Consider the following 10,105-nt stretch of genomic DNA (forward strand, 5'->3'; position numbering starts at 1 on the left):
AAAACATCCTCAGAACATTTGGTAATTGAGTTTGGTGGGCTCATGGCTTCCAGTGCTTTCTCAAAAGATGCTGTCCAAACCCATTATTCAGATCTTCTAGCAATGAACCATCTATGAACTGCATTGCCAAGGGATAGGGGAAAAAATGGATTCAAAGCTTTTAAGGAAATTCTTCCCTCCCTCTCTTTCCTCTCTTCCTCATTTGGTTTCTTTTCAGAAAAAAAGGGGCTGGCTTCAACCTGCGAGCTGCAAGCTTTGTAGTTAGGTGGTGGTGTAATGCTGCAGAGCCAACAGAATTTCACCGTGTCACTTTAACCCAAATGGTTTTTGTTCTGCTGAACTCTGCCTGAGTGCACTGAGTTATTTCCTCTCCCTCAACCCCAGGGCAGCGGCCGGCACTAAAGCAAATAGAAAATCTAAAACCAGAAGTGAGTGAGATGGCATAGCACTGCAGGCACGGACAAAGAATACTACACACACAGATTCAAAGGAGAACTTCAACACTTGGTGAGATCAGTTTTCTTGCTAAAAATGAAAACCCTGCCATTACTCTTAAATATATTATATAAGCCTAGAGAAGGCAGCAGGTTAGCCAAGATTACCATGAAGTCAGAAACAAAACTATTCAATTTGCTAAATGAAGAATGTTAAATACCTCCCAATGATTAAGCACATATATGCACTTCAATAAGGAGAGATCAATTTGAAGAACTGAATATGATTTATTGAGACACAGAATTAATTTAAGCTGTTTGGCGAAGAAGATGGAGGCTTGGATGATGCTTCAAGTGACCAGAGTGAGACAGAGATGGGGAGGAGGCAGGGTGCACGAATGAGAGTCTGAAAGGCAGAATGACGCACAAGCTTCATTGCATTTCAAAAAAAGAGGTGGCTGTGGTTTAGGTGGTGGAGCAGTATCATGTACCAATCAGAAGGTCACTGGCTCGATCCCTGAGTTCTCAAGTGTGCTTGCCAAAGGATCTTTGGGCAAGATACTGAACCCTGAGTTGCCCCAATGTATCCATTGGAGTGTGAGTGTGTGAATGTTAGAAAGCACTTAGACACAGATAAAAGAATTGTATAAATGTGTGTGTGATTGGGTGAATGAGACTTATTGTCAAAAGCACTTTACGTGCTCAGCTTGAGTAAAAAAGCTATATAAGCATCAGTCCATCACATGTCTAGACTAATCTTCAGCATCTTTTATTCAAATGTAAAACAACACAACATGTAACGGCGAAGGAAAACAGCTGTGTTCTTTATATCAAGGCTCAATTCCACTGCCTCTGAGGTCTTCCACCTAAACATGCTTATCGCATTCAACAGACAGAAAAGACTGTGACACATGCTTTTGTCTCAGCCCACGTCCACCACTCCTACTACTCTCTCTCTTTCCATTCCCCCCCCCCACTTTTGAGCACACTGCTATTGTCAGGGACGTTTCCAGAACAAACAAACTGGTATCCACCAATTAGTGCTGTCAGCCTGTGCCCTCTGTGAACTTTTCTGTTTGCTAGAAAATATATGAGCTTCAACAATGTGACAAGAAAGGCCAGGAATACTGGAGCTCTGCTCACTACAAATGCTCAGAATGTCGGCATGATACTGTAGCCTGGGAAAACTTCCAGCGATACCCGTGTTGCTCCCAGAGCTAAACACCCTAGGTATGATGGTAGTATTTTGGGCTTTCAGAGTTAAGTTGTGGTTTGCACATTCAGAGAGAATTTGTTAGCTTGCCTACTACAGTCTGGTTTAGCAAAGTACTTGCCCCAAGTTCAACTTAATGCAGCCTTCTGCAGTGTGTGGCACGTAGCAGAACCTCACAGGCATCATTTCCTCCCTCTTGCCTTTTTCAGCTCATTGCACACATGCAGCGTTTAGGGTAATAAAGGCAACTTAATGTAAATCAGCCACAAAGTGAGTTGTGTAAATCTAAGAATTAGGGGATGTAAAATGTGACAAGGATTTTTCCAACTTTTGCTGAGTATACATAAAGAAACAGTAATGCAGAGCAGCGGGAGCCTACAGTCAAACTTAAAGCTCTCCATCTACTGTCATTATTAACAAAGGCTGGTGAGCTATGCAAATGAAGAAGTCAAACTGTTCATAACCTATGTGAATGAACACATGTTGAAAACCCTCTTCTCTGTTTTTCCTGTGACATACTAATCAGCTGAGCCACTTTGGTGCTTCTAGTGATTCAGTATAAGGAAAACTGCTCTTTAAGCAGGAAATGTATAAAACACTATCTGTGTCAGGCCTGGGCAGTCATGGACTGGTGATATTATATGTATTTTTGGTGTTGCTGCTGCTCTTTTCCATGCTTGTAGATGTGAGTGTGTGTGTGTATGGGTGCAGGTGTGTATGTACACTGGTTTACAGGCGCATTCAGGCCTGGCGGGTGTGGCCCTGCTAGGGGACTGGCCACACCCGAAGCTACACACCTGCCGCTGATCAGGGCTCGTTGGGGGAGCTACTTAGGAGAGTCTTGGAGCTCCCACCAACGCTGGATCATTCCATGAGACTCCACGTTAGTCTTCTGCTTAGTTAAGTCTGTGAGTGTATGCCTACTGGAATTAAGTGTCTTGACGGCTGCCTCTGTTATTTTCCCCTCAGGAGAAGCATGGAACATCGGAGGGCTGCAGGCACTGGGTGTGTGTGGACACACGAGAGTGGAGAACACGGAGCACGGACTTTTTGGGAAGACACGACACGGGAGAGCACGGGGATTTACTGTTATTGTTTTATTCAATGTAAATAAACGCACTGTTTATACACAGAGCACCGCGCCTGGGTCCTCCTTCCCCACATCCCCACGGTCTGCCATGCCAAACCGTGACAATCTGACTTTTTTGTGCCTTACGTCGAGACTTTAGTAAACCAAAGTGCTCCTCTTCCGAGTAATCAATAATTTACAGTACTGTGTAAAAATCTCAAGCCACTGTTATTTGTGTTTTGGAAAGTAAGTGCAGGGATTTTTTTGAAAAATGTGCAAACATACTTGGAAATACTGTATATAAGACAAAAAAAAAAGAGCTTGAAGATCAATATTTGGTAGGACCACCTTTTTATTTTTTCAACACAGCCAGAACCCTCTTAGACAAGCTTCCTTCTCATTTCTGAATAGTTGTCCAGGCTTCTTAAAGAACATTAAAAATTCTTCTTTGGATTTTGGCTGCCTTTTATTCCATTCTGTCAAAGATGATCCCACACGGCTTCAATAACGTTGAGGTCCTGGTTTTGGGGAGGCCAATCTATGACTGAAAGTGTTTCATTCTGTTTCTCTATCCAGGTATGTGCTTTCTGCATTGGCAGTGTGCTTGGGATCACTGCCATGCTTAAAAATGAAGCTGTTGTCAATCAGATTTCCCAGATGACATTGCATTGTGTTGTGGCTCAAAATAAGATGCTGATGAGTTCATAATTCTGTCAATTTTGACAAGATCCCCAACCCTACAGGCTGAAATGCAGCCCCAAACAATGACAGAGTTTTAGGTCTGTCAAACTGTGTTATTGTCAGAATAGATTAATTTCTGGCAAGTGCCACCCTAAAATGATCCCTTGCCACCCTAGTTTTGCATATGACAGTGTTGTTTATTAAAATAAGATAGCATTAACACTTTGAGCATAGTTACAGTCAACAGTGAATATAAATGCTAAAACTGAAAATATTGCAAAGTTTTTAAATTTGAATTACAGGCCAGTAGATCCAGAGTTATGATAATATATATAAGCCATGCTTTTTTTCTAAATACTGTGTCATGTTTTGTGTGTGTGTGTGTGTGTGTGTTTTTTAAGCATTTTCTAAGGAAAGCGTGAAAACAGTAAAGAAAGAAAAAAAAGTCACCGCTTTCCTATCGATGGAAAAATGTACCATGTCGACCAATTTAAAAAAAAGTCAACATGTGGGATTTGGTTTTTTGGGAAGAGGGGAAAGTTTTGAGAGTGATGGTAATGCCAGCTAGACAGAGCGAGCGAGTGTGAAAGAGGCAGAGAGAGTTTTTAGATATAGGAGATTTGTCTCTCCAGGATCCTCCTTTGGAAAGGTAAGTGACGGAAGTGACGGACAAGGTAAGCGACCCATGTTGTAGGTGACGTCAGACGCCGGAGATTTTGGCGGAAAAAAAGCAAATGGTAGCATAGAGTTTAACAAAGGTTTTTCAAGCTTCAGTATTACCAAATATACTAATCAATTGTCATAACTAACAACATCTGTTTTATCATCTCTAACACCCTGGAGGACAACGGGGAGAGTTTAGACGCTCTCCAAGATTACATCGACCGCTGTTTTCAAGATTTAGTAATGAAGAAGGCCCAGAGTGCATCTTCCCCAGCCAAAATTGAGACGCCGTCATCGAAGAGATGTCGCCCGGCAGACTCCCCCGGTACAACATCGCCTGCCGGCAAAGACATCGCAGACATCCTGGAGTCAATCGACAAGCGATTGTCCAGTTTCGATGCGAGGCTGTCCCTGGTGGAGATTTTACACCGGGAATTTAAATCTCTGAGAGAATCCCTGGAATTCAGCCAGCAGCAGGTGGAATCGCTTGCCGCTGAAAATGCCACGCTACGGGAGTCGGTCAAATCTCTCACCGATAACGTGACCCAGCTAAACATTGAAAATAAAAAAATAAAAGAGTCCGTTATCGATCTACAAGCCCGTATCATGAGAGATAATCTTGTGTTTTCTGGTATTCCAGAAACTGCCGGAGAGGACGCAGAGGCAACGGTGAAAAGCTTCATCAAAATCCACCTGAAGCTGCCGGAGGACACCGTAAAGAACATCAACTTCGATAGAGTACATCGCTTGGGGGGCGCGCGGTCGCGGACCGGGAGACCACGGCCTATTGTGGCCAAATTCGGTCAATTCAAACAGAAGGAACAGGTGAAGAGTTGCGGCAGAGAGCTGAAAGGAACGGACTTCAGCGTGAACGACCAGTTCCCCAAAGAGATCCTGGAACGACGCAAGGTCCTGTTCCCAGTTCGACGTAGCTTCATCCAGAAAGGCTCCCGTGCTGTCATCGCCGTGGACCGGCTCTACGTGGACGGACAGCTGTACCGCGACCCCGGCACCACACCGTGGTTATATTGACTGCACTCCAGATAAGAACCCGCTACACTCTTTTCTTATTCATTCACACTCTCTCCTTTAACATGAGTTTAAGCTAGTAATATCAATATGATGTCATAGCAGATATAACACCGTCACCCTCCGTCATTGCTTTAATTGGAATGTTTCCGTTTCGTTTCTTTTTTGTTGTTGTTGCTCACAGTTCAGGTGGTTTCTTTCTTTCTCTTGTCTTTCACTGCTGTGGTCACCTACTTCCCCACTCACCTACAAACAACACCCTCTATTTCTCCATATTTTCACACCACGATCACGCAAACACATCAGCTCAAGGGCAGCACATTTACAACAGCCTAACAGCACGCACAGACTTGCAGGACACATAAGCAAGCCACGCTTGTTCATATTAGTGAATATTCACACACATAGTCAGACTTATGGAGCCTCTCACCACACTTCTTTTTCTCTTTCTATTTACAAACAAGGGATGTTTCCACATTCTCTCCACCTGTCTAAACGAAACACCCAGCGTACATCATTAGACATACACACACAATTATGGGCATGCTGAGGTTTGTCACATGGAATGTAAATGGAGCTGGCACCAGAAGAAAGAGGTTAAAGATATTTAACCAGCTTAAAAAACTACAGGCAGATGTTGTTTTATTACAAGAAACTCATAAACCTGTCACAGGTTTAAACGAACTTAAAACACCTGAGTTTCATAACGTGTTTGCAGCCTGACAACGGGGAGTAGCAATTTTAATACATAAAAATGTTAATTTTACAGTACTCGATACAGTTATAGATCCAGAGGGTAGATTTCTAATTATTAAACTATCAATATTGAACAAAAAACTATGTATTGTAAGTATATACGGTCCAAATGTTGATGAACCCTCATTCTTCCACGGATTTTTTAGTGCACTCTCTGAACACCTTGATTGCACACTCATTCTTGGCGGTGACCTCAACCTTGGACTAAATGAAGACATGGATAGGCTCAACACAACAGGAACTCAGCGCAATTGGCAGTCCACAAATATAATCAAACAGTATATGAGCGACTTTGGTCTTTGCGATGCATGGCGCTCTCTTCACCCCACCAGTAAGGAATATACTTTTTTCTCGCATGTTCATCACTCCTACTCTCGTCTGGATTATTTTTTGGTCAGCAGCTCACTGCTGTGTGACATTTCAGACACTGAGATTCATCCTATAGCTGTCAGCGATCATGCTCCTGTATCTTTAACACTAATGCACAAGAATAACACTACGCCAAGAAAAAACTGGAGATTTAATATATCACTACTTAAAGATGAAGACTTTATTAAATATTTTAAAAAGGAATGGACTTCATATTTAGACTTTAATGACACTCCCGGAATATCTGCTTCTGTTCTATGGGAAGCAGGGAAAGCTGTGATGAGAGGTAAAATAATTTCTTTCTCATCACACAAAAAGAAAGAAGAAAACAAAAATATTCAGGAATTAGAAAAAAACATCAAATCACTAGAAGAAGCCTACGCGTGCAACCAAGATCAGGAAACATTGAACAAAATATGCAAAACAAAACTAGAATTAAATGAAATTATTAATAAAAAAACACAATTCCTTATACAAAGACTACGCTTGCAGAATTTTGAACACAGTAACAAATCAGGTCGATTTCTAGCTAACCAGCTAAAAATAAATAAAGAAAAAACAACTATATGTGCTGCTAAAGATTTATCGGGGAACATAATATATGATCCTGGAAGAATAAACAACATTTTTAGGGATTTCTATGAAACTTTATACTCACCACAAATAAACCCATCTAAAAATGAAATTGATCTGTTTCTTGACAACGTAACTCTTCCAAAATTACTAGACAGTCAAGCAATGGAACTGGATTCGCCACTGACGCCAAGTGAACTCCAGGAAGCCCTGATAAGTATGCCCAATAATAAGGCTCCAGGTCCAGACGGCTTCCCTGCAGAATTCTACAAAGAATTCTGGACAATTTTGGCACCAGTATTCCACGGCATGTTGCAGGAAATCGAGGAAAATGGCAGACTACCACCAAATATGAATTCTGCCAACATTAGTCTCCTGCTAAAACCAGGCAAAGACCCTTTATTTCCCTCAAGCTATCGTCCAATTTCTCTTTTAAATGTAGACCTTAAAATAATCTGCAAAGCTCTTTCAAAGAGATTAGAGAAAATGACCCCCCTCTTAATTCATCCTGACCAAACTGGTTTCATAAAAGGTCGGCACTCCTCAACAAACACTCGTAGATTACTTAATTTAATAGACTACTCATACGATAAAAACATCGAAACCATAATATTATCTCTAGATGCAGAAAAAGCATTTGACAGAGTTAACTGGAAATTTTTATTCGCAACTTTACACAAATTTGGTTTTGGAAACTCTTTCATAAACTGGATAAGAATATTATACAATTCCCCAACAGCTCGTATCAGAACAAATGACCAGACATCCTCCAGCTTCTATCTCCTGAGGGGCACCAGACAGGGATGCCCACTCTCCCCTTCACTTTTTGCAATTTTTATCGAACCTCTAGCAGCAGCATTTAGACAGGCTACAACAATTAAGGGCATAAAATGTAAGAACATAGAACATAAAATCAGTCTCTATGCGGATGATGTGTTGCTTTTTCTGCAAAACACACAAACCAACCTCTCTGAGGTAACTACTTTAATAAACTGGTTTTCAAGAGTTTCAGATTATTCAATTAACTGGCCAAAATCTACAGTTCTCCCCATTAACTGCTCCTTCCATAATTCTTCCTCTGCCCCACTGCAATCCGGAAATATTAAATATTTAGGTATTAATGTCTCTCCTAAGCTTTCAGACTTAACTAAATTAAACCACATCCCACTTCTAAAGAAAGTAGAAGGCGATCTGACTAGATGGAAATCTTTACCCATATCACTCATGGGAAGGGTCGCCACTATAAAAATGATGATCTTGCCAAAAATAAATTACTTATTTTCGATGATCCCTAACAAACCATCACAAGATTGGTTCAGATCTCTGGATTCATATATTTCCAAATTCCTTTGGAAAGATAAACCCCCGCGTATCAGCTTAAAAACGCTACAAAGAACCAAGGATAGAGGAGGATTAGATCTGCCTAATTTTCACCAATACTTCTTAGCCAACAGGCTTCAGTTCATCTCAGAATGGTTAAAACATACCTTCTTAGTTGAGCCCTGGCTAGATGTTGAACAGGCACTATGCAAGGATCTAGAGATTTCAGACCTACCATTTATTAGCTCAAACATCAAAAGACATGAATGCTTTAAAAGTATCAACATCAGCTTTTCTCTGACAGCATGGTGGGAGTTTCTAAAAATAACGGAGTCTTCATTAATCCCATGCAAACGTACACCTATCTGGAATAACCCTGACATATTACAAAACAATAATATGATTAATTTCCCAGAATGGAGTTGTAAAGGAATTAAATACTTAGAACATATATTAGAGGGAACAGAATTTATTCCATTTGACAGACTAGTTGAACAATATGGGATCAACAAGACAAGATTTTTAGAATATCAACAAATTAAATCCATAGTAAAAAAAAAATTTAACCTCAGTCAAGTTGAATTACAAACACCACCAAGCGCGGCACATTTTCTTACTCTTAAATCCCCCAAATTATTATCTAAAATATACAGAACACTTTCTAAATTAGATGAATCAATATCCCTTCCTATTGCAAAGTGGGAAGCAGATTTATCAGTCAGCTTAGACCAAAACTTCTGGTCTCAGATTTGCTTAAAAACCTTTAAATTAATTAAAAAACCCAGTCTGCAATTAATACAATACAAAATACTACATAGAGTGCACTATACAGGTCATCGGATGTTCAAGATGGGCTTTACATCTTCCAACAACTGCTCAGACTGTCAAGGCAATACACCAGACAATTACATCCACGCTCTTTGGTTCTGTCCACCAGTGCAAAAGTTTTGGCGCGAGATATGTGAAGACTTATCAAAGTGTCTGAAATGTAACACTCCAACTTCCCCCTTAGTGTGTTTACTGGGCAGCTTAGATAATGTCACTTCAGAAAAGAATATAGCCCATATGATTTTCACTGCCCTATGCATAGCCAAGAAAACAGTCCTCATGAACTGGAAAAATAAAAATAATCTTAATTCTAACCAATATAGAAATTATCTATTAGATTACATTAGTCTTGACACAGCCTCTGCCACCACATCAGATCAATTGCTCTGGGCTCCTTTGATCAGCTCCATCACCTAGTGGGGGTGGGGGGTCATAGTTTGGTCCCGCCTTCACTGTTGTGATTGGTGTGGGGGTAGGGACAGGCTTAGGGCGTCGGGGGGTTCACCGGAGGCATCTTCCTTGGGGGGCTCAACCCGGGGTAGCGGTCATGTCCGGTTGGGGGCTCTGTTGGCTCTCAGGTGACTGTTTCCTCGCGGCTGCGTGCAGCGGGGCTAGGGGAGGGTCTGTGCTGACGGACGTGGGTTACTGACCTGGTAGCCTGGCTGGCCCTGGGTGGGTCCGGGATGGGCGTGGGGTTCTGGGGGTGCTCCGTCTCTGGGCTGGGGCCCTGGCCGGGCCTTGGGGGCTTGGGTCTTGGTTGGTGTGTTGCCGGGGTTGTGGGCGGGTGGGTGCATGGGGGCCCAGCCCTGGAGCAGGGTGCCGCCGGTGCGTCGAGCCGCCTGGGGGGCTCTTCAACTGGTGGGGGAGATGGTCACATCTTGCAGGAGCTTTCCTCTCTTCAGGAACTCTCTCTGCAGGAGGGGGAGATACAGGAGAGGTGGAGGAAGATCTCAGCCTGGGCGTTTACTGTCTTATGTAGTCTGGAAGATGAGTGGATGGTGGGGTGGGTGCAGTTTTCTCTGTGGTGGGGTTGGGTGGACTGTCCTGGGCTCTGTGGGGCCGGGGGGCGCTGCTGCACTGGGCCCCGGTCTGGATGGGCCTGGGCCCCCTTTCCCTGGTGGGTCGCGGAGTATGGGAGTGCCTACTGGGGTCAGCGGGGGAGCTGGCCCC

The 10,105-nt window shown here is 42.6% G+C and overlaps 1 protein-coding gene across 3 annotated transcripts; it reads left to right on the top strand.

Moving 5' to 3' along the window:
• Positions 1-4,105: 4,105 nt before the first annotated feature.
• LOC309692940 (uncharacterized protein) lies at positions 4,106-9,675 on the top strand. Of its 3 annotated transcripts, none has more exons than XM_082511860.1 (3): positions 4,106-4,134; positions 4,241-5,103; positions 5,997-9,675. In XM_082511860.1, exons 1-2 carry the CDS (start codon positions 4,132-4,134, stop codon positions 5,090-5,092), a joined length of 855 nt encoding a protein of 284 aa, XP_082367986.1. In that variant the 5' UTR covers positions 4,106-4,131; the 3' UTR covers positions 5,093-5,103; positions 5,997-9,675. The 3 variants fall into 3 exon arrangements, with proteins under 3 accessions (XP_082367986.1, XP_082367987.1, XP_082367985.1); XM_082511861.1 differs by having other exon boundaries at positions 4,241-4,385; positions 4,701-9,675; XM_082511859.1 differs by having other exon boundaries at positions 4,241-9,675.
• The last annotated feature ends 430 nt before the right edge of the window (positions 9,676-10,105 follow it).

This window comes from Aulonocara stuartgranti, assembly GCF_965226115.1.
Source record: "Aulonocara stuartgranti genome assembly, chromosome: 17".
Classification (NCBI taxonomy): domain Eukaryota; kingdom Metazoa; phylum Chordata; class Actinopteri; order Cichliformes; family Cichlidae; genus Aulonocara; species Aulonocara stuartgranti.